Here is a 25,232-nt window from a genome sequence, read left to right as displayed (position 1 = left end):
GTACCCACATAGCACACAGAAATAAATGAGTAAACGTAATCAGACCCCAGCAGAAAATGTTCACAATACCAAGTGTCGGAGCAGAAAGCACGGCACTGCCTCAGCTCCCAGCAGGACAGGCTGGGGCTCGGCTGGGCAGATCTGTGCAAGGAAGGGAAATGGCATAACAGATCTTAGTAGACAAAGCTAAGATCATCCCTGCTGTGAGAGCCTGAGCAGGAGCATTGTGGGAACCTGCTAGATTCAGTTATCCAATGATTTATTTAAAAATTCTATAGATACCTGTATTTATAATCAAATTAAGAATTGATATGTAATTTTTTATGTCATTATCTTAGTTAGTGTTCCTATTTCTGTGAAGAGAAACTATGACCATGGCAAACTTAATAAGGAAAACATCAAATTGGGGCTGGCCTACAGCTCAGAGGGTCAGTCCATTATTGTAATGTCAGGAAAGACAGCAGCACACAGGCAGACACGAAGCTGGAGAAGTAGCTGAGATGTCTACATCTGGACCCAAAGGTAGCATGAAGAGAGTGTGTCATTGGGCCCGGCTTGAGCATCTGAAGCCTCAAAACCTGCATACCCCCAGTGGCACACTTCCTCCAACAAGGTCACACCTCCTAATAACGCCAGCCCCTATGTGCCCATGGAGGCCATTTTCATTCAAACCACCGCAGTCAGTTTGCTGATTTTATTCGCTGGAATTGGAATAGAGTCTTTTAGAGGAGCATATAAATATCAGTGCCATCAAGATCTGGAGCCAGCCTGTGATCTGTTCGAGCCCTGGGGCTTTTGTTTGTCTGCTTGCTTCAGTGTGAGAGTTTGGAGTGGAGGCCGGGCTGGCAATGGGAGATGGAGTTGGAGGAATTCTTTCAAATTTTAAAACAGCCTTACAGATAATTTCCAAATTTATTCCAGTTCCGGGTAAGGAAGGAGCCCAGTTCATGGGTTGGCTCTGCATAGGGCGGTAGACTGAAGAGGAACCCTGCACAAGGTGCTAACGCATGCCGCTTTGTCCCGCAGGTCAGGAAGCGTGCTGCACCACTGGAATGAAATCTACTACTTTGTGGAGCAGCTGGCTCACCGGTTCATCAGGTGAGTGTCACTCCACAGTCCCTTCTCTCATGTGGTGGTGAGTCCAGCCCATCCACTGTTCCGAAAACTCCCGGACACCGTGGGTGTGCACACTGAGCGGACATGTGGGGAAGGTGCTAGGTGACCAACTAGTGCCAATCTGCTTACAGCCCTTCTGGTTTTAATGTGAACACAATACAGCCCTGAGCGAGTCATGGCTGGTCACATGACCCCTGCTCTCTCTGTGGGCTTGACCTCATCTTCCCAGGCAAGTTTGAGTATGGTCACTATGAACTTTGGAGGTGCACCCACTAAAGGAGGTGACATCACCATCTGTGGAATCATACAGCTTTCTGGATGCACCTGCACCACGTTGTCAAGATCCTTGATGCAGCTGGTGTGTGCATTGTGAGGGCTGATGCGGGTCCCATGGTGGTAGATGGTCTCCATGGACCATCTCCAATGTGAGCGAGCACAAAACTCTCCAGTCCATTTCTATAGCACAGGGTCCTCTGAGTCCAGGGTAATGGCACACATCCTCCTCCCATACTTAGTTATCAAGCAACATGTTCTTACCTCCCTAAGAGGAAAGGAAGGGTAGCCTTGAATCTGCAGCAGGAATCACTTAAACCCAGGTGACTTAGAAAGAAGGTGCTGAGAGGAGACCATGGAGAGGAGGTACAGGCAAGGTGAGAGACGGTGTATGTGTGATGCTAAAAAAACATTTAGACAACTCATGGAACTTGGATTTGACAGTCTAGTTTGAGAGCCGTTGGGGAGCCTCGGGCTGAAAAGCTTTGGTGAGAAACTTTTGCCTTTTGGATCATTTCAGTTTAAAGCCTTTTTGTTATGGAGCCAAACATCCTCTCCTGCACTCTCACCCAGTGACCCTTTCAAGTGACACAAACCACATCTACATCCAAGTCCTTGACAGCGTCTGCTCTGTCTCCACTTGCTGTCCTCATTTCTCCCTCTGAGATGAGGCGAGATGAGTTTTGAATCCAAGCTCCCTGTGCAACCCTAGCAATGGGCTTAACCTTGCATGAACAGAGGCTCCATAAAAGGAACAAACAAAGATTAAGTGTGTGCACGCCCCATCGCCCAGCTTCTGCATGGAAGTGGCCTCCAGCGCTGTCTGCCAGGCCCATCCGTGGTTCCATACTCTTCATATTAGAATCAAAGACACAGTGGGGCTACTGAGTCAATACTTACCCCACTCTCCTTCTGGACAGACGAAGAAAGAAGGAACCAGAGACATCGCCAAGGCTTACTCTTAGACCTCAAGGTGCTTTCCTATGGCCTCCCCCCTCTGTATTCCTTGGCTGTGGACTCTGTGTCGGTCATACTTCCTGTCTCTGTGACAAACGCCTTGGAGAGCAGCCTAGAAGATGGGAAGTTTATATGGCTCATGGTGGCAGAGGTTTCGTGCCCTGCTACCTCCACTGTTCTCAGACTGTGCTGAAGTAGAGCTTCCTGACCTAACGTGCGGTGTAGCGATGCTTCTTGCCTCCTGGTGGGTAAGACACAGAGGCAGCATCAGGCAGGGACTGGAGACCTGGTATAACACCAAGAAAACACCCCCAAGTAACCCACTTCCTCCACCTAGGTTCCATATTCCACAGTTTCCTTACCTCTCAGCAGACTGTTCAAATGTTGAACCTATCAGTGGTTTGAGCCATCCATGAAGGCAGCGTCTCTTGATCCAGTCTGATGGCTTCTCTGAAGCCCCACCTTGGAACACTGCTTACATTGGCTTCAAAACATTTCAAGGAGATGCTCCATATCCAGACCATAGCAGATCCCTTGTGTGCAGGGTACAAGACTGTCACCGAGTTCTGTTTCTGCAATGGTCCAAGGGCTATTAACAGTGCCAGGTACACTCTTGAATAAGGAGTGGGGGAGTATTGTCTTCAAATGGTGCTGGGGAAACTGAATATCTGCATGTAGAAGAAGGAAACTAGATCCATATCTCTCACCCTGAACAAAAATCGATTCCAGATGATTAAGGACCTCCACTGAAGACTTGAAACTCCGAAACTGCTATAAGATATATGCATAGGTAAAGACTTTCTGCACAAGACTCTGGCTACTCGGGAAGATAAGGCAAATGATTAACAAACGGGGCCTTGTGAAATGTAATGCTTTTGAATAGTGAAGGAAGCTGTCAATCAAGTTAAGAAGCAATCAACAGAATCAAATAAAGCCTTTGCCAGCTACAGACCTATAGGAGAAGCAACATCCAGAGCATACAAACAACTCAAAAATTAATCATCAAGAAAAGAAAATCTAAGAAAAATGGGCTATGAAATTGAACAGAGAGTTCTCAAAAAAAAAAAACTATCTGAGGAATACAAATCAAAACTACTTTGAGACTCTGTCTCATCCTAGTCAGAGTGGCTGTTACCAAGAAAACAAATTCCAGCGAGCATGTGTGGAAGGAAGAAGCCTTATCTACTGTTGTTGGAGTGTAAACTGATATAGCTATTATGAAATCGGTGTGTGGGTTTCTCAAAACCTGAATGATGATTTTATTATTCCTTAAATAGCACACTGTGGGGTAGAGGTAGAGGGTTGATACTAGCATAATACGTCACTGCTGACTGCAGAGGGTCTTTCTGAGTTGAAATCCTTTATTTCCCCTTTGTTCCAACCCCCTCACCTTCCTAAAAATTATTCTTACTCTTCACCCTTTCCTTGAGCTCCAGACCTATGCTTCATTCCCATCACGCTCAGGAAGTAGCCCCATTTCCTGACCACTGAGAGCCTAGAGGGAAGCAGACAGATGTTCCCTTAGCGCCCAGTCCTGCCCCAAAGAGTTGCATGCCTGTCCTTCCTGCATCCATGAGGACCAACTGCCCACCTTTAGGGCCATTCTCCCACTTTGTCCATTCCATGCCATTGACTCTAGACTCCTAAATGCCTTTGTTCCTCTTCTAACTTCTTCTTTCTTGCTGACTCCCTCCTGCCTGTCTAATCTCCATTGCTTCTCCCCTCTGCTAAAGCAGTCACAGCAAAAAACCCCAATCAAAGACACATCGGGCACATAGAAATAATGGAAGGTTCATTCTAAGAGTAGCCAAAGCTTTTGTAGCAGTTAAAAATCAAGATCTGATTTATGTTTCATGATAAATAACTTGGGGTGCAGCATGGAGAATGCAGCAGAGTCAGGGGTGATGCTACAAGACAGCCATGATGGGTAGGCAACTGAGCCTCAGGCCTGAAGCTGAGCAATGAAGAGAGGTCTGTGTGTTCAAGGATCATTATCAGCTCAGCTCCGTGAGATCAGTGCCTTGTGAAGACACAGCTTGGTGTTCCGCTGGTTGACCAGTTGGCCTCTTGACAAGCGCCCTGCAGGATGGCAGTGAGTTGCCAAGCCTTGTGCAGGCTGCCAGTGCTTCTTGCCAGTCCTCACATGAGACCGCCCTATTACCCAGAGAGTGTATTTTACACTGAAAGGTTTTGAGTGCTGAATAAATCATGTAGCCACCAAGCAGAAGAGACTCTCTGTGGCCCAGCCGCCCCTCTTCCCTCAGAGGCAGCTGAGGAGTAGCTAAGTGAACAGTGATCCTTCTGAGATACTCCCTTCTTCTGGAGAGGCTGTCAGACTTAGGTGATAGGACTCCCCATTTCACAGACACTTTGTAGACAAGTTCCCTTTGGGGGAAGGCCTTGGTTGGGATGGAGTTCCTCTTTCTTACTGTGATATACCCACTCTGCAACAGTGTCCTGTCAGAAGGGAGACACAGCAGGCACCTTCGGTTCAGAGCTTCAAGGTGGCCATTGGATAAACTCTTGCCACATCCACTGGGACTCCCATCTAGGGGTGTCTCAGTCCTGGGAGCCATGACACAAAGCCAAAAACAGGAAGGAAGCTGGGAAGGGACTGACCTGCCTCAGGTGTTCTCTCTGACCTAACGGAGTTTCTCTCCTTTCTAGCCCACAGCTAAGGATGTCCTTCATTGTCTTCTCCACTCGAGGGACAACCTTAATGAAGCTAACTGAGGACAGGTAAGGGGACTCTGCACACGTCATTTCAAAGTCTGTCCTGAGGATCCCAGCGGCTTGAGCCTCCTGGTGTCTCGGGCACCCGTCTATCTAACATCTATCTCTTAACTCGAGCCTTGACATTTACATCTGGGCCTTCTGCTGGCTCACTCTGCGGTGGCTTCCGATGACGTTTCCTGACACGGGTGAGATGTTTTAAATGACTGGACCATGTTGAGATGAGCCTTGCATTTGAATGTTAACTTCATCTGCTGAGTTGGAGCAAAAATGTTGGCCAATTCGGTTCTTTAGGGATTGTGTTTTCACCCATTTGGATTGGATTTATTCGGTAAGCTAGAGTTTTGGAAATGCAGTAAATACTCCATTTGGGAAATAAGAGCCTGAAACGTGTCCCTGTGTGATTGTCGAGGAGGAAAGTTGTGGCACAAATAAATAGAAGGAAAGTTTGACCAAGTAAGGGAAAATGTCAGTTTTGACAAATATTCTCAGGGATTTAACTGTGTTCCACGTCACACATGAAGACCATTGGTGACTAACACACGCCACTTATCCCTAGTTATCATGATGCATGGGAAGGGCTACGGAAAGTCTCCTCACATTCACGTCACTGAATACTTTTTCTGAAAAATGTGGCCTGGTCCACCTGAGGGAAGCCCTGTGGCATGGTCCACCTGAGGGAAGCTCTGTAGGAATGTGGGATTCTGGATGCCTTAAATATAGGTGTACTGGAAAAAGAAATGGAAGAAGAGCATTTTGTTGCTCTGACAAAATGACACAGACTTGGTACTTTATAAAGAGAACAGGTTTATTTAGCTCACATTTCTGGAGAGTCAGTATATGCCAGCATCATGCCATCACAGCGGCTGAGACCACACGGCGAGATGGAACCCAGAGAGTCAGTGGCTAGCCCCACTCTCCATACACTTAACTTGGGAAGAGTCTGCTGCGTTCTGCAAGTTATGTTAATCTCCTCCAGGGCCATCCTCCAGTGACACGGCTGCTTGCCCCAGGCCTTACCTCCTAGCGTCTTCACAGAGGGCCATATGTAAAGATCTCAGCCCTCAAGTCAAACCATAGCAAGCGTAAGAAGGCCTGGAAGATGTCAGCTGATAACATCCTTTTATAGAGACAAGAATAGGATTAACCAATTTTCTGGCTCGGACCAGTAAATCTAAGTCAGTGCCCACGGCTCTCCTTGCCTGGGATTCTGCCTATAACTTCGCTTCCAAATTGTTTTTCCCAACATGCTGCCCAGAAACCCCATTTTAAAAGTGTATGTCATTCCTTCTTCACAGAGGATGGAAGACCATGCCTCCTTTCCACGGACACCAAACAGTTCCCAGGCTAGGCCCAGGCCCCGCTGCTTCCCCTTCTCCTTGCACATTCTCTTTAAAGAAAGAAGCCTCCTTTGGGGTTGGCCAAGCACTTTGAGAAGCTCCAAGAAAGGACCTAGCCTTGTGAGAGAGCCGGGGTCCTACTCGGTCTTTGGATGCCATCCTTCAGCAGGCCTGGCTTCTGCTCAGAGATGGGCAACTAAACAAGAAGTCTTGCTGATGCTGCCACGCCCTCATCTTCCACCCTAGACCAGGTGACCTGAGAGCACACAGCTAGGACAGTGAGCTGGAAATGGCTCACAAGAGTCAGCCAGTTTATTCCTCTGGTCACTGACTGGACTCCTACATGGATAAGGCACAATCTCATTCAGAGCTAATCCAGGACTGTGGGTGTGAGCTCCCATGTGGGGGTGTCTTTATCATCGGTCCCAGGGCAGAACCAGATTTCCCCTGTCCTTCCCATCCTGCTCGAGCTGTGGCATCCTGACATCACTTCATGCCAATGAGTATGTCAGTGTGACCAAGAGATAAAGGCCATGCAGCTCTATAGATGCTCTAAGTCACCACCACAGCTGTTCGGCAGCTGACCAGTGCAGGTAGCAGACAGACAGACACAATCAGGATGCCACGCTGACAGCGTTCCTCTGAGTCTCCTTGGAGTCTCCGTTGTTTGTGCCTTACCTTCATCACCACTAGTTTCTTTAGCACCCCCAGTTTGCGGAAGGCTGTGAGCCTCCGGGGGTGACTGCAATGACCTAGTCAAGCGTGGGCCCGACACACACCCAACCTTATCACGTACAGAGGAGACTAGAGGTTACACTCACGTGCCCTAGGGAGACAGACTACAAGGATCGAGTTTTTTGATCCAGTTCTAACTTGTCTTACAGTGGTTTGCTGGATTCTGGAATTGAAGCACGATTAATAAAAACTCAGAGAGAAAAATTGGGGTTCAACCTGAAGGTCAGAAAAGCAAAGCAATCAGCTCTTTCCTCTACCTCAGTCTGAAATGGTGATCCTGCATCCAGGAATATCTGAATGAGATTGTGCCTGAGAGCTGTCTCCTCCCATCTTATATTCCTCTCTAGGGCTGGGATTGAAGGCATGCACCTCTGGGAATAGAGGTGTGTGCTACCCCTGCCTGATCTGTAAGGCTGACCAGTGGGGCTGTTTTACTCTCTGATCTTCAGACAAGCTTTATTTACTAAAATACAAATGAAATATTTCTGCAGGGAATCTCGGTCTCTTCTGAGAGCATTTGCTCTTCTCAGCATCCCTCTGAGACAGTCAAGGATGCACGGATATACCTTATGTGTATTTGAGGACGTTTATGGAGTTTTAAAAGAAACTTGTGAAGAGAAAAGGGCACCAGGCTGGAGAGATGTAAAATGCTTGGTTTGCCAATGTGAGGACCTGAGTTTGGAACTCCAAGTCCACGTTACCAAGGCAGACTGAGTGTGCCTCCTATCCCAGCCATGGCGGGATGGGGGCTAGGAACAGGCAGATTGCCCGGAAGTTCAGCACCCAGCTAGCCAGCCTGCTCAGCAAAGCTAGGTGAGATCGTCTTCAGGAAGGCACCTGATGGCCAGCACACACACTCACACATCCTGTGCACATGCACGCCCATGCCTACACTTGAACTCACACACATCCTGTGCACATGCACGCCCATGCCTATACTTGAACTCACACACACTCCCACACAAAACAACAGGGCATTCATTGGTCAGGAAAGATTCTCATTTTAACAAGATGAAAACATACGTTAATCAAAAAGCATAATATTGGAGATATATTAGCAATGTATTCTGATATGCTCATGGGATCCAAAATGCATTCAGACAGCTATGGGGAGATTGAAGAAATAAAGTGAAACCGGCTGCGTGCTGAGGCGTAGTAAATGAACCACAAAGAGAATGATGACGTAGTCCTCTCGGGTTTCTCACGGTGTGTCATTAAGTCCTTATTTTGTGTGCCGTTATGGCACCAATTCCTTCTAACCGCTGTTAAATTTTCTTATCTTTAGCTCTCAGCAGTTTGATGGCGATGCTGGGGAGGGGGCGGCTGGGCAGAGCATATTGAGTCTTTAAAGTCGTTTCTTGATCTGGCAAGTTTACAACCCCGCTGCACAAGCTGTTTGCAGGTTTGTTCTGTAGCGTTCACTTTCTGCTCTTTCTGGGAGTCCCACTGTGCAGGTGAAGACATCTCCTTGTTACTCCACATGGGCCTAAAGTTGGTTTAGATCTTTTCCAGTCCTCCTCTCTGTTCTTGGTTGATGGTTTCTGCTCCCGGGCCAGTGCACCCTCGTCCCTTGTCATCTTCCTTCAGCCATTCAGCTCCTGTGCCGAATCCTTCATTATGGACGTTTACTTTTTCAGTTCTAAACTCTTGAAACTTCCGTGCCTCCGTCAAGTATTGTTTCATCTCCATTCCAAGTGTCCACAGTGAGCTCACAGGGTGGACAATGTAGCTGTGTTCGGGTCTGCCACGGTTCCAGTTTCTTGGGACTGGCATCACTATCGCCGCTCCCCATGAGAGCCGATCATGTTTTTAGGTGTGTTTATTTGTTGAGTAAGTTTTTAGAATGTGGCTTTATTTTTATATTGCTTACACCTTGGCGTTTTTTGTTTTCCTTTCTTTGCTTCAGTTTGCTGTAATCTGGCCTCAGGCCACTCTTCTATCTTTAGTGTGGACAGAGGTTTCAGTGTCCTCTCTGTTAGTGAATCAAGCTGTTTGGAACCTACCCCGGTGCTGCACCAGAGGGACCTTGAGACCTCCAGCTTCGGCCACAGACTTAGGAGTCGCCAGAAGCACCCCAGAATGAGCCAAAGAGGAGGTGTCTTTGGCATTTTGGTCAGATAGGCTGCCAAGAGGCAGCCATCTTCTGAGGCAAAGCCAGAATAGGAGGCTCGTCTCCCCAGGATTCCCAGAAATGGGGATTTTTTTTTTCTCAGCCTTTCCAAGACACTTCAGCTACCACATGGAACTTATTGTCAGGTTAAGACCACAAGAGAAAAGAGAAAGTGAAAATCTGAAACTCACTTGTGTGGGCCATCTTTGGGGGGTTTTGACTCCTTTCCGCTTTCTTCATTTTCTAACCCTTCCTGTGGCTGCTGTTCTATGACAAGTTGTGGCAGGCCATGACAGGCTTTGGAAGGCCGTGGCAGGCTTTAGAAGGCCGTGGAAGGATGTGGAAGGCCGTGGAAGGCTTGGGAGGCCGTGGAAGGCTGTGGGAGGCCGTGGCAGGCTTGGAAGGCCGTGGCAGGCTGTGGGAGGCCATGGCAGGCTGTGGAAGGCCGTGGCATGCTGTGGAAGGCCGTGGAAGGCCATGGCAGGCTGTGGAAGGCCGTGGTAGGCTTTGGAAGGCTCTGGAAGGCTCTGGAAGACTGCGGAAGGCTTGGGCTTTCCTTCCTTTCCACAAATGAGGGCACTGAGATTCCAGAAGTTCACTGAGGTCTATTAACAGGCTAATGGCAGAACTCATTTCTGATCTCTGGATTCTGAACTTGGTTGAGTCAGAGCCCTGTCAGATCATGTCCCCTTCCACAGTTGCTCAGCCTCCTCATTTTAAACAAGCCAAGCTCTAATGGCCACTCATTAGCATAGTAGCATTGTCCAGTCCCGACTGAAGTATTGTAGTACAGCAGTGTCGTGTGAGCAACTACAGGTGAAGCCCTGAAAACTCTGATCTTAATCATGACATTACCTGAAACACTTCAAACATGTCTTTGTCTGGCTATGAGATCGTGTCCGAGGAGTCTATCACTTTAGTGAAAACCCAGAGAGCTGGTGGGTGCCACCAAGAGCCCTTGTATCGTCTGTTAATGTGATCATATAGTTTTTCTTTGTTTTTACATACCATGGGAGTAGAAACCATTAAAAAGATTTTAAAATGCTGGCTGATTTTCACATTTCTGGTTGCATTTGGTTCTGCTGTATTCTTTTCATGTGAAAAGAATATATTATTCTTATTGTACATTATTAAAAACATTAGCATTCTTATTCATAATCACTGTTATTACTACTTTTGCTTATGGCGATTTGCATTTTTTTAATTTAAGTTTTGCCCCAAGTTATTGCCATGTAAGGCATGGGACCAACGTTTGCCATTTCCTGTGCTGGGAACCGGCTTCCCAGCACTGCTGTGGTGCAACCTCTATGCCAGCCACGTAGAAGTGGCCCGGGTGGACTTGGGCACTGCTTTCTGCTCCATTATAGTTCCACTTTGTTTTCCTGCAGTTCTACACCCAACCACGTTGTTTTAATTAGTTTCAACATCTGGAGGACCAGTCTTTCCTCATTTCAAATATTGAGCAAAAATCTCCTTGGTCTTTAGTGGATTTTTCCAACCATGTGCTTTTAGGTTTTTCTTTAGTGTTCCAAATATCTGTGGGGATTTCATCCGAGTCCTCTGGGAGGCCTAGTCCTGGCACCAATGGCATTCTTACTCCACAGAATTCGTGTTATTCAGGGTGCCTAGCACTTCTGGGGATGTCCTCCAGGAAGGTCTGAGGTTTTTATCCTAAGTTGCATCCAGTGGTGGTTAACTCTGTTCCCACTGTGAACAGAACATCTCCTGTTACATCACCTAGTCTTATTAGCGCTCACAGGCATGGTGGGCTTGGTGTTTGGAATCCACGGGCTTCATAAGCAGCAATACTTGTTATAGGAGCATCCATGGGACTTTAGCACCGACAATCAGTTCAGCCTGCAACTCCAGAAGTAACTTATAAAAATAATGTTTTGAGGGGAAATTGCTGGTTTTTACAAAACTTTTTCTTCTATCTTCCTCTCTGTCTGTCTCTCTCTGCCACTCACTTCTTTCTCTGTCCCTGTCCCCCACTTTTGCTCTCTCTTTCTCTTGGATATTGTGGTTAGAACTTAGGGCTTGGACATGCTAGCTAAGTGCTCTATCACTGTGTTACTGTGTGACCGAGCCACATCCCTGGCCCTATACAGTTGTATACACACACACACACCACACACACACACACACACCACACACACACACACACACACACACACAAACACTCCATTTTAATGAAATATTTTATTAGCTCAAACTTTCCCAGTTACCTATTGGTTTATTTCTTAAATTTATCAACACTTTTGTATGTTTTTCAATTTTATGATTTGTTATTTTATATTATCATTATGGATTCTCATTTCCTCTGTTTCACCCTTTTTTTTTTTACCATCTTGAGATAAAAGGAATTATTTTTGGTATCTTCTCTTTTCTTAATAATAAAAGCTGGTGTTGATATAAATAGAACTGAATTCAGATCTGTTGAAGTTGAACCTCATTCTGCTGATGTGTCTTGTTCTCCGTGCTAGCTTCGGACTCCTCTGCAGGTATAACAGCCTTAGTCTTGCTCAGTAATGATTCAGGAAGGTGTTCCAATGTGATTTTGTTTACCCTTCCCTCAGGTCTTAGAAGCAACTTTTTTCAAAGAAGACAACTAGAATTATTTAATTTGCGGTGTTAGTTTCTGCTTTCTTAGTTTTGCTGATGGACTGCCAAGTGATCAATGTGCTATATACCCCACAACCCCTAGCTCCATGATTTTCTTGCCCAGAACCTTTTGGGAGTTCTTTCCTTTATCTCAAATATTTTAAAAAATTATTGGCATGATATATCTGGGTCAGAGTCATCTTACTTATGTGTATGGTATCTAAGCCATTCTAACTGACACTTCAGCTTCCTCCACTCAACACGTTTTTCTTCTATTATTTATCATTACTCCTTTGATCTGCTTATTAGTTCTCTTTTACGGTCTAAACATATGTTTAATCCGTCTTTTTCATTATGTCAGTGTGTGCACATGGATGTAAAGGCCAGGGAGGGACATTGGTGTATTTCTCCATTTCACTCCAACACTTTTTATTTAAATTTGTTGAGATCCTCTTTATTTTTATGTGTATGGGTTTGAGACAGGCCCTTTCACTGAACCTGGAGCCAGCTGATTCAGCTAGTCTGACTAGACAAAGAGCCCCAAGCAACTGTTTGTCTCTGCCGCCACAGACCTGGGATTTCAGGTGCTTGTCAACATGTCTGGTACCCTCTTCAGACCCATGACCCACCACAGGGTGACTGAGTTAGGAACCCTCTCTAGACCCATGACCCACCAGGGGGTTACTGTTTCAATCTCTCCCATGGCCCACCACTGGGTAGTTGGGTTAAGACCCCTCTCCAGGCCCCTCACTGGGTGGCAGGTTTAGGATCCCTCCCCTGTGGAAGCTCAGGCCATCCTCCTGTGGCCTGGAATGAGAGGATGTGTCTTCCTCCATCTCAGCAGCTCCGTTTCCTGCAGGGATTCTAAGATCTGGGCTTGACACGCCTGCTTGCTTTCCTTCAGGCCGTAAAGACCATTTGCTGGATCCTGGTATTTAGCTGTGTCTGTGGTGCTCGGGAAAGGGCACTGAGGGTTAGACGTGTATTCCTAAAGGACTGGTTTGGACTGTGAATCTCGCCTTTCTTCCAAACTTTCCCAGATTCAAACACAAAGCCAACAAAACAGCCATGGGTCAGAGGATTATCATATCTTATTCAACCCATTGGCCTCGTTTTACCAGTAAGGAAAAGGATTCCCAGATGGACCGGGTTGTTTTTGCTGTTCCGTTCATGTACTCGGCACCAGATTTTATTCACAAATTTAAGATTTTATCTCAGTTATTCTTTCCCTACTGCATATAACCTTCTCTATCTACCTGTGTCTACTGTGTGCTGCCTTCTGGTCTGTCGTCTGTGAGATGCTTACATGGAACCACATATGTGTATAATATTAACATGTGGGGGTGCCTACATATATCTCTAATAAGGGTTTACCATGTACGAGTAAATAGATTTTCTTCAGCTATTACCAGGGAAAGTAATGTCTACCCGTGGGGCTCTCTTTAGAACTGCATTTGTTATTATATCATATTATAGGTGGGGGTACCCAGGCAGAGGAGACTCAAGGCCACTGTGCTGTGTAACTGTGGGAACCTGGACTGGAGCCAGGAAGCACGGCCTTGTGTCCTTGTGTTTGATGACTCTACTTGAGAATTTCCCACTATTTTACTATTAAGAAGTTTTAAGTTTAAGAAAAGAGGGTTACACAGTTCAGCACCCCAACCCCCTGACTGCTTCAGAGAAAGAGTTCCCTGAAGACTGTGTGGGCATTTCCTCTTGTCCCTGAGAGTTCAGCCGTCCTCAGCGGGAAGAGCTGCATCGCCGAGTTAGCAGAGGGTGAGAAGGGTAGGCTGAAGGCCTTGCTGTTGCTTCAGCAAGCAGAAGGAAGCCAAGAACATCCAGCTTGCAGTGTGGATAGCAACCTCTGCCCTCCTGTGCCCCTCTCAGCTACTCCAGCTTGTCCAGCACCCAGCTTGGCCGTGCTCTGGAAACATCTCTTGGTTCTGGAGCAGAGTGATTCCATGTTGCTATTCCTGAGAGACTGGGCTCTAAATAAATCCCTCTTTTAATTTTAAAATAAGAGGGGAGAGGAGTCTTGGATATTTAGTGTTTGGAAGAACTTGAATATGGCACCTTTTCTCTCTCTGTAAAATGCTGGGAGGATTCGTAGTGCAAATGTGTGGTAAATGCTCCGTGAACAGTGGTTACTACCACGAGTGCTCAGTGGACAGTGGTTACTATCCTGAGTGCTCCATGGACAGTGTTACTATCATGTGTGCTCTGTGGACAGTGGTTACTATCGTGAGTGCTCCATGGACAGTGGTTACTACCACGAGTGTTCAGTGGACAGTGGTCACTATTGTGAGTGCTCCGTGGACAGTGGTCACTATCCTGAGTGCTCTGTGGACAGTGGTCACTATCCTGAGTGCTCTGTGGACAGTGGTTACTTTTACGGTTGTTGCCAGGATCTTTGATCAACAGTTCAGAGTGGTCTTAAATCCTCCCCCACAAACCTCACACCACCACAGTGTGTCCAACAGCAAATTCCTAGTGAGTCCTGGATCTCTCTGGTGCATCCTTTTCTGAAGTATTGAGCATTGGCAGGTCTATCCTTGCATACAGGGATATAGGTAGAAAATACTTCTTCAGCGTAAGGCTAGATAAACGCTGTTTTCTCCCTGCCTAGTGATTTTAGCAAGAGTTCTTCCCAAGAAGAATGCACAGGCCTCGTGTTCACAGCACGTTTGTCTACAGTCTCCCAGCCTAAGTCACAGTTACACTGAGTGGAGAGAGTCTACCCTGGAGCCATGAAACAGCTCCTCAGATGCACCTTTGAGAATGCTGTGAGCCAGTGTTTCCTGCTCTCCCTCTGGAATCTTCTGTGAATAGGAGAAAGTAAAATTGCCCTCTCGAACCCCAAGTGGACATTGATATAGTAAGACATTGCCAACAGCAAGACATTTCTTCCAAGTTTTCCACCTAAAAATGTAATATGCCAATGTTTTCATTTATATAAAAGTTATGGTGGGTGGCTTTTCAAAATTTGGAAAACCATACTTCAGTGAGAGGGGCTATGTCTCTCATGTCTTGGCTGCAATGCTCTGGGGTGCACCCAGTTTGGGAACTGCAAACGAACAGAACGGCTGTGCCCGAGCCTCGACTCTAGGCTCTAATGTGGACTTGCTGGTGTCTGGTCTCCTGTGACCACCGTAGGATGCAGCGATGAAGCTGCTATGAATTAATGTGTGGAAAATGCCCATCAGAGATTCTAACTCATTACAAGTACTCAGGAAATGCCACTCGTCCTTCATGTTATGAATATAAAAGGGGCCAAAGTGGACATTTCTAATGTCCGGCTGAAGGCAGGAAGGCAATGTCAGCGTAGTTAGAGTACCAAGAATGGCTGCCTCCCAAATCTTCCATAGTCAGATGCATTATCCACTGGGCCACTGGCCCCGACTGTGGCTGCATTCTCACACCCAGGGACAGAAGCTGAATCAAGCTTCCAGAGGTCAAGCTTGGAGGATCTCTCCTTGGTGTCTAACCCACGAGCCCCAAGGATCCATGTGTTCCTGCTACCTTAATGTTTGGATTTCAACCACATGCTGCTATGCCTAGCTTTTCACCTGTGTTCTGGGATCAAACTCAGGGCCTTACTTGTAGCAAGCACTTAATCAACTGGGCATGCCCATCTTGCGAGGACTGGGCTGGACAGAAGCAGGGACTTTTTGTGCTCTGTGATGGGGGGGGGGGGTGAATGAGTGGGCTGCTCAGTAAGGGAGTATTTTCAGCATTGCTAGTTAATCTTCAAAGGCAGTGTGGTGCGTGAGCTTAACTCCCACTGTGATTTGAGTTCTCACTGCCCCACTCCCTCCGGCTTCTTGGTTCTTTCCTCTAATTCTGTCTTTGCAGATCCTTCCTGCCCACATGCGCCTTGTGTGTTGTGTTATCCAGATAGATCTAGCATACTTCTACCCTCCCCCTCGAGCTCAGCTTGGCTACAGAATGTAGACAGAGAGGTTTGTGGTGGAGAACTATAGCCTTCACTGTCCAGGGGAAAATTCTAGAAACAATGCGTAGGTCTTAAATTGTGTTCGTTTCTCAGTATGGGAGGATGTCCAACAGCAGTCCTCTGTCATCCTCTGAGTCACTGTTTACTTAGTGTGACTGTGCTGTATACATTACCCATCCATTGGCCATCTTGCTAGTAGCTGTCTTCATCATGAGAGGGCTGGAGTGGGACCATCTTGCCTTTGTTAAAATAGTTCTCGTTCTATTTACTGTGGCTCTAATAGACAGAAATAGCAGTCTGGCCATCTGAATATTCCAAAGAAAAGATCAAAGACCAGAACAAATTTATCAGAGAATCGTGAAGACCAAAAAAGGAATGTTGCTAGTTTTCTTATCACACCTCAGACTTTGAGAGTTCTAGTCCTGCTCACAGTGCACTGACATGGGAGGACGGTGAATTCGAGGGTGGCCAGCTAGACCCGAAAAGGTGCTCCAAGCAGTCAGGATGAATGCCAGAAAGCATCAAGACTCTATGGCGACTTCAGCAAGAGATCTCCTGGAGCCAGTGCCACCACAGCTCACTATATGTAAGGGATGAAGTCAGAGAGCCGTGAATAAGACTGGACTAAAACTGTAAACACCAGTGGATGGGCTGGGCCTGCACACACAGGAAATGGAAGTGCACAGAAGACTCAGAGCATCTCCTGGGCGTCGTAGCATATCTCAACACAAGTACGACGTCTGTTATATTTTAAAGCTTCATAAATAAGTGAAATAGATTACAATAGTAGCAAAAATGAGAGTGAATGATATTGATGTGAAGTATTTCATTATACGGGGAAAGGCATAAGATTAATAAAATGAGAATGCGTATTGAAGTCCAATGATCAGCTGGGGGGAAAAGGCTGATGATGGAGAGACACCCACAACAGGTAGCTCTGTTTTTAAAGGCGATCAGTGTTTGCTGAAATATCAGGAGGTACTTGATCAAACAAAAGAATGTAGAAGAGAAACAAAAGAACTGGCCGTTGCAGATAAATAGCAAGCCGACACAGACTTCATCCCAACTGTGTCGATATTTACATTAAACAGAAATTGACCCACATATTTCGACCAAAGACCAAGGATGCCACACTAGAGAAAGCTGCAAGAGCCAACCTATCATTAACCGTGCTGAGTTTCCTGGACCATTCATCCAGCTGCCTTTCTCTAGAGGGTGGACTGAGGACCGCCCTCAGTTGCCAAGGGTGGCACATCTGTGTCTTAGGGTTTCCATTGCTGTGATGAAACACCATGACACAAAAGCACCGTGGGGAGGAAAGGGTTAATCTCCGTGCATTCTCAGATCATACTGTATCACCATGGGAAATCACAGGAGAAGGAGCCCAAGGAGGGAAGCAGGAGGCAGGAACTGAAGCAGAGGCCACAGAAGAAAGCGTCTTATGGCTAGCTCAGCCTGCTTTCTTCTGCTCCTCAGGACCACCTGCCCAGGGCTGGCAATGCCTCCAGTGGGCTGGGCATTCTGGCATGAATCAAGAAAATGCCCTTACAGACTTGCCTACAGCGTGGGGGCATTTTTCTCAATTGAGGCATTGAGGCTTCTCTTTCCAAATAATTCTAGGTATAAAAATTTATATATATAAAAAAATATATATCTAGGTGTATGTATGTATATATATATGTGTGTGTATGTATATGTGTATATAAATCAACCAGGATCTGGGACATTCTCAGAAGGTTAGGAGATTACATGCTGTTCTCCGAGGCTGCAACATTTGAAGATGGCAAACCCAGAGAACAGACTCCTGGGTATTGTGTTTGCTGATGTCTTCCAGGTGAAAGCAAGTCACAGAGCCAAGTGCAAAGCAGTGTGGGAAGGGACAAGAGAGCAGAGGTACCCAGAGGTTGAGTACATTGTTAGGGCAGCCTTCTGCACACAATTCCATATTCCAAGCAATGCATGGAATAAATAACAGCAATCGGCTAAGGGAAAGAGTAGAAGGTATGTATTGTATAAACATTAACATAAAACTTGGAATGGCCATATTAATATGACACAAAGTAGACTTCCAAACAGAAACTGTTTACTGGATAAAGTCCAAAGACCATTTTGTCAAGGTCAAGCTACCGATGAAGAAGAAAGCAGAGGGGAAGTTAGACAGTGTTGCCAGCTGAACCACAGTGAAGACTCTGGAATTGGCAGTTGTGGACACGACTCGGGTCAGCGTGCAGGAAGAGCTAGGAAACAGCAAAGGTGTCTCTCAGACGAGAAGTGTAAAGGGTTTAACAGCAGTAACCAGCTTTTCTGTTTTATGAAGCTAAGAAGCAAGTGCTTGCCAAGCTCAAAGTAAATAGAGGAAAAGAAGTAAAAATGCTGAGAATTTTAAAAGAAGGAACTGATAAACGTTTGATAAGATTGTTTTTTTGAGAGAGAACACATAACTTACAAATATGATCAGTATGAAAAGAAGATCTTGCTATAGAGATAAGAGAAAGCAAGGGGATATTGTCCTTTCTAGAAATAAATTCGGTAACAGATTGGACAAGCTCTTCTCGAGCAAGCGCTTCACCAACCCTCAGTGTGTGCCTGAAAAAACCATGATCTCGTGCGTTGTAAGCAGTTATTCGTGTTCACATTAGAACTGGTTGGCGCCAGGATGACAGCAGAAGGTCTTGACCTGAGAGTCTCCTTGTCACACTGCAGCCGCAGCCCACCTGGGGATGCTGAGAGCGTTGCTGGGTGATGAACGGTCACATGTGTTTACTGTGTAAGTGAGGCCCCAGAGCTAAGAGCTACAAAGCAGCTGAGAAGCGCCCAGTACCCCAGGCGCGCCTTCACAGGGAGCTGCTACATTGGCAGTACAGACCTCATGTTGAGTTATTTATGTGTGGGGGAGGTTATTTTAACAAAATTTATGATGGGCAGAGCTTAACCCCGAGGAGGAATTCCCAATGGAGATATAGGAAGTGCGTCCTGGTGTGCTGTTCCTTCAGGGCTTACGTCAGCATACATCAAAACACCACAGCAAGACTACGACCCCAGAAAGTCATCCGCAAGTCCACAGGAGATTCCTCCCACGACCACCGGGCAGCCCACCATTCTGCTACACGCATGGATTCGCTAGACACTAAGATAGCAATAGATGAGTAAACAGTGCACGGAAGCTGGACCCGCTCATCCAACAGCTGCCTGCGCCGCGCCGGTCCTTAAGTGTTGTGTTGCAAAAGAAACACAAGATGTGTGGCTTTGCAAACCCCCAGCTTCTAAGTGGGAACACTGGCCGACAGAGAAACCACCAAGGCAAACAGGACATTTTAATAGCAGCCTCTTATGTAGGACACCCAGCCTCTCGTTTCCCAGGAAGTTAATGTTGCATGGTAATTGAATTTTCCAGAGAGGTCGTCATCCCACTCCTTAGATCTCTAAGACGACATAAGGACTCGCCCTCTGAGCAACAGCTGTCCCAGCGTCAGGACAGACCCACCATTCCCAGGCCAGTCTCTGCAGATTTCTAGATGCTGTGGGGTCTTAGAGGAAGGTCAGGGAGTGGAGGAAGAGGCAACAAAGCAGGTGACCAGTTAAAAAAGCCAGTGTATGAGAGACATTTATAGAGACAAAGGGAGGAAGAGACAGACAGACAGACAGACAGACAGACAGACAGACAGAGAAAGAGAAAGAGAAATACAGAGAGAGAGAGAGATGTTGAGAGCAATAGCTTAAGAAAATCTTCGTGAAAGAAAAGAAATTGGCCTAGAAGAAAAAGTCCCCTCTTCCCATACTTTATTTGGCAGAAGAAGAATACAGTAAAGCCAAGGAACATTTTCCATGCCCCCAACATGCTATTTTTTAAACTTTCTTTTTTAAAGCTCGGTAGTAACATAATATTCCAGCTTTAGTGCTACCAAGAATATTCCAAGCTTTACTAGTCCATGACCAAAGTACAAGGTCACCTTTACTGTTCTGCTAGTATTTATTAAGTTTAAAGTGACGAGTTTCTTCGGAGATTTTCTAGCTTGCACGCAGCCCAGCTTAGGCATATGTCCCTTCTATTGTGCTTTCTGGTCTCCCTATCCCTTTTACCCCTTTCCACAGCCCTAGCCCCCCCCCCCCGCATTGTACTGGGTTCGATTTTTTTCTCCTCCAACTTCCACATAGGATTGAACACAGGCACTATTTATCTTTCTGAAACTAGCTTGTTTCACCTACCATTATAATCTCTACTTTAGTCCATTTTCTGGGTCATGATATCCATTCTTTATGTTTGCATATATGCACCGCATCTTTTATGTACATGCATCTCTTGGTGGACATCTGGACTGGTTCCCTGTCCTGGACATCACGAATGGTGCAGCCATAGCATGGCCGTGCACCTACCCCTGTCACAGGCTGACTGGACTCCTTCAGGTGTTGCCTAGGAGTGGAGCAGCTTTGTCACCGGCAGGCCTTTGCAGCTTTGGGAGAACTCTGTACTGATTTCCATGGTGGCTTCAGCAGTTAAAGTCCCACACCAATGAAGACGGGCTCCTCTTTCCCACATCCTCCCTGCATGCCTCATTTTCTTGGAGATAACCATTCTGTCTGTGGTGAGATGGAATCTCAGTGTAATGTCATTTTCCCCAGTGGCTGAGGGTGTTGGACATTGTTTCGAGTATGTCTTGGCCTTCTGTGTTTCTCCGTTTGTAAAGTCATTTGCCTGTTGGTAGACTGAATTATTTGTTCTTTGGGTGTTTTGCTGTTACTGTTCTTTACAGATTCTGGATGTTCATCTCTTCTCCCACTCGTAGGCTTTCTTTTTGTTCCATGGTTTCCTTTGCTGGGGAGATTTTTAGTTTAATACAACCTCATTAGCCAATTCTTGCTATTATTTCCTGAGATGCCGAAGCCCATTTCACACGGTCTCTGGTATGCTGAAGTGTTCACCTCTTCCTCTGGTAATTTCAGAGTTTCAGGTACTACAATTAAGTCAGTGATCCATTTGGTGTTGATTTATGTCCCGGACAAGAGGTTAGCGGTCATATGGCATCCTTCTATACATGGTTAACCCATTCCAACATCATTTGTGAAGAAGCCATCTTCGGTCTCCAATGCATATTTAAGATTTATTTTCTTTTTAATTATATACAAGTAGGAGGGGCTATGTACACATGAATTCAGGTGTCCTCAGAGGCTAGACGGGGACATTAGATTCCTGTGAGCTGGTATATTATATAGTTATATTGTGAGCTGCCTGGTGTTAGAGCTAAGAAACTAAACTCCGAACTCTTAACCAGTGAGCCAATTTTACAGTCCTCCAGTATATGGGGGGTTTGTTGCTGTTGGTTTGTTTGTTTGTTTGTTTTAACACAGTCAAAAAATAGGTGACTGTAGCAATGGGGGTTTGTTTCTGAATCTGCAGTGTAGTTTGAGGTCAAGTATTGTAATCTTCCAGCTTTATTTATTTATTTATTTATTTAATTTTTTTTTTGCTCAGGACTTTAGACTCCCAGGATATTTCCTGCTTGTGTATTTTAGGATTGTATATTTACTTTCAACACCCAATCTAATTTTCAGAGACTAGTCTTCATCCCCGTGGCTGCCCCTCCTCTCAGCTATTTTGAAGGATCCTCGGACTGCTCTCTCAAAGCTCAGGAACAGACTCTGATCTCCCATCCCTGCCTCTGCTGCTGGGAACTCATGAACAAATGAGTTTGTCCTAATCCACAGGACAAAGCTCTGCCAGGTGACAACTGGTACTGAAAGACCCCCGGTGTGGGGAGACTCTCACTCAAGTCTTGGGATAACATGACCCCCCCCTCACACACACACAGTAACTCATGAGAGACCGCCCTTGCTGCAATCACATGAGGCTTTAATTGATGAGATGAGACAGGAACCAGTGCACTGGGGCCAAGTGACCTGGAGAAGGGGTTTTTATAGTAAGAAACCACAGCCCAATAACCCGAAAGGGGCAGGGAGGGTGTCACAGAGAGTCTCAAGGGGACAACTCCCTGCCTGTCAAGATCACTCAAGGTCATAATCAGCTAGTTCCTAAAATCACAAGGGGGAAACTCCCTGTTTCTCAAGATTATTCTCAAGATTACAATCTAACTTTATCTTCAGCTAGTTCCTGAAACACAGTCACTGAACCGGCTAATCCTAGATTTTTGATTTTTCTCTTCCTGCTTGGATTTTTGGCTATTTTCTTCCTGCTGGGGAGGTCTGGATTTATCCAGGTCTTTCAGTACCTGTCCCATCCCTGCACCTCTGGTGGCCTTGTTGGGGAACACCATTCTTGTCTTTATCTATTTTACTAAAACATGCATTATTTTTCTCTTTCTCATCAAAAAACCAAACAACACAGTTGAAATCATGTCTTTTGATGGACCATTGAGATATCGGATATGATGGGGAAAAAAATCACAGCACAAAAAATGGCTTCCACCCACCACAAGGGCCCAGACCTGTCCTAGGGCCAGTGACCAGGCCCCACTTCAGCCTGGCCTTCTTCCACATGGCCAAGTGAGGTCCCACTCTTTCCAAGATGACTGACAGTGGTGGTACCTGCTCCTCCACCCACTTCACAGGAAGCTGTTGAATGTCTGTCAAATTCCAGCCACAAGACCTAGAAGAATAGCAGGGACCAAAACAGACCCGGTTCAGGAAAAGGTCGGGCTACAGGAGTTGCTGATGCAGAGGGTCTCTCAAAGCCAGGAACCCAAGAAGACCAGTGCATCTGAGGCTGGGGTAGTGGAAGCAGGCAAGGGAAAGGAGAGACTGGACAGGGGGGCAGTGGCCACACCTACAGGTGTGCACCGCAAAGCCAAGGGAGGCTCCTCGGGTACAGGGACTTGATTCGGGAGGGTCTTGAGCAGAGGCAAGAATGGTGTGATTTGATCTCCATTTTAAGAAGCCCCTGGCAGCCTCACACGGAGTGAGTGGAAGTGGAGGGGCAGGTGTTATTCCAGAGGCCTTTACAATCAAGCTCAGATGGTGCTGCAGCCCCGGCGCTGTCTTGGTTGGGTGTGGATCCATTTCCAGATATTTTTCTGATGATACAGGCAGCTGTCCAGATAGGTTTCCACTTCCTGAGGCCGCCTTGTGTGGCTGGGTTCTGATGGGGCAGCCAGACATCCGCACCTTCCCTAAAGTTTGAGTGACATGGCGTTGAGTCGTCCACCTGAAAGCAGCAACAGTGGGGACTTGTGCCGGGCTCTTCCGGTGTGCCATTACAATGTTCCCCTCCCCCACCACGCCTCCTGTCATATCCATTTTTATTCAGAATTGGTGTTTATCATTAGAATTTCTACCCGAACAGTTGTTGGGATAAACAGCTGTGTTCCATTCATTGGCTCACCCGTTCAAGAAAAAGCTTCTTGGTGCCCCTAATCGTAAGACTCCAGGCTCCTATCTCACCCCTGGCACTGGCTAGTCATGAGGCCTTGGACAGGCTCCTGGGGCTTTTTGTGATCCAGGGTCATAGCTCTGGAATTGAAGAGCCACCACAGGCCTGAGTGCTGGGAACATCATACCGCCTGTCCTCAGCAGAGCCTGTCTGTGGATCTCTGAGCCGGGATACGCAGAGGCAGCAGCTTCGGCTCCCAGTCTCTGCTCCCCTCTTGCCCTCTTTGTCTCTGTGCCGCAGGGACAGCAGCACCCACACGGAGAGGTTATCGGGAGGCAAGATCAGCATCTGTGAGTGGGGTTAGCATATCATGTTCCCCCGGAATGTTAGTCTCTTCCGACCTGAAGGCTCTTTCTTTCTGGTTTACCCTCTCACAGGTACAGGAGTGGGGTTAGGGCTCAGAGGCTCTGGCATAGCGCGGTTCCACTGCAGAGCTAGGAACGTGAATGGGTGTCTTACCGTCCCGCGTGAGCAGTCTGCGAGACTCTGTGGCTCCGGATGCCACTCCAGCTCTCTCCCATCCTCTGTCTCACTTCCTCTTCCTTCCCCCACCGTCAGTCACCTTGCCCAAACAAAGGAACAGCACGCAGGTGTCAGCCACCAATCGCTCCTGCCTGATTGGGAAGTATAGATTCCACGTTCCTTTTTGCTCTCAAAGCTGACTGCGCCGTTTCCTTTGGCAGCGTTTGCTCGGATTCCTCCCAGCTGCATCTTAAGGTGGCCTCTTTCTGGTTTCTCCTTCTTTCTCAGTGCTCATCCCTCCCTGGCTCACAGAAGCCATCTGTGCCTCCGCCTGTGTGACTGTGTCCCGTTAGGAGTAGGAACATTTTAAGGTTGATTTCCAGTGTTGATAGAAAGCTTTGTCTGTGTTTCCAAAGAGGGACATCTTAAAAGCCAGGGGAGATCCTTGTGAAAGGGTCCTCCCGTTGAAGTCAGGGTTCGGGGAGCTACTGGAGCAACCCAGCATGTGTATGGAGAGCAAACCGGTGCCTGTTCTGTCAGCAGCAAGGTGACAATACGCTCATGAGACTAACAAGATGCTTTTGGGTTTCAGGGAACAGATCCGACAAGGCCTAGAAGAACTGCAGAAAGTTCTGCCAGGAGGAGACACTTACATGCATGAAGGATTTGAAAGGGTAATTTCAGGACAATTTTCAACTCTTCAGTATAAAGCGTCACACTGGGCCCAGCACAGAGATGGCTGATGAGATAAAGCGTGTGTGTTAAGGGGACTGATAACGCCCAGAGATAAGAAAGCCCAGTTTCCCCCCATAAGCTCACTGACAACTGCCCTCAAATGCACTAAGGGAATGGATTTTTTCCTCCTTAACTGACACCCACAAATGGTTTGTTAGCCAGTACTTAGATGTCACTCAGGAACTGTGCCACACGCAAGTCCCTCAATTCCCAAAGTGTCTTTCGTGGCTGGCAACCACAATGGCAGAGATGGAATTTCAGTACCTTTGGCTTTAAGGAAATCTTTCCAAGACTCTGAGAAGATCTCCACCCATGTCAACAGTTAGCTGACTCAAGGGTGAGAATCACTTTACCTGAATGTCAGCACTGTCACTTTGAGTGAGACCCGGGCAAGTCACATTAAGAATCGAGATGGCCCTGGCTGCAGACAAGCAACTTCATGCTTCCATGCATGCTACCCGGGCTGGCCTCCATGCATGCAGCCGGGCTGGCAAGCAGTGTTGTGAGGCTAAAGTTCTAATGGGTTCTCCGTGTGTTTTTCAGGCCAGCGAGCAGATTTACTATGAAAACAGTCAAGGTAAGATTGTGACATAAAGTCACATGATGAAGGGTCTCATAGCTCAGCGTTTACTTCTGAAAGGGAATTTTTACACGAAGTACATGTGTGACATGGTCCATAAATCCTGTATATTCATTTTATCAAAGAAGAAATAAGAACAAGTGCCTAGAAAGGTGTTGTTTATCAAATCAAATTCTGCCAGTCTGTGCCAGGAAACATTATTTAAAAACGATTAAGATCCCGTTACGGCTACAGTCTGCAATTCACATGAATAGTTT

General features: G+C 46.6%; 1 protein-coding gene across 2 annotated transcripts in view; it reads left to right on the top strand.

The window, feature by feature from the left end:
• Positions 1–25,232, top strand: part of Antxr1 (ANTXR cell adhesion molecule 1) — a 182,556-nt gene that overhangs the window by 22,859 nt on the left and 134,465 nt on the right. For both annotated transcript variants that reach the window (XM_050165398.1, XM_050165399.1), the window contains exons 2-5: positions 1,027–1,098; positions 5,014–5,085; positions 24,253–24,334; positions 24,939–24,972. In XM_050165398.1, coding sequence (XP_050021355.1) covers positions 1,027–1,098; positions 5,014–5,085; positions 24,253–24,334; positions 24,939–24,972 — 260 coding nt within the window. The remainder of the gene's footprint in view (positions 1–1,026; positions 1,099–5,013; positions 5,086–24,252; positions 24,335–24,938; positions 24,973–25,232) is intronic.

The sequence above is a fragment of the Alexandromys fortis genome, unplaced genomic scaffold (assembly GCF_014885135.2).
Source record: "Alexandromys fortis isolate MF-2015 unplaced genomic scaffold, M_Fortis_MF-2015_v1.1 scaffold_158, whole genome shotgun sequence".
NCBI classification, from domain to species: domain Eukaryota; kingdom Metazoa; phylum Chordata; class Mammalia; order Rodentia; family Cricetidae; genus Alexandromys; species Alexandromys fortis.
The sequence above is the reverse complement of the archived record's forward strand: the minus strand, read 5'-3'. Positions and strand labels throughout refer to the sequence as shown.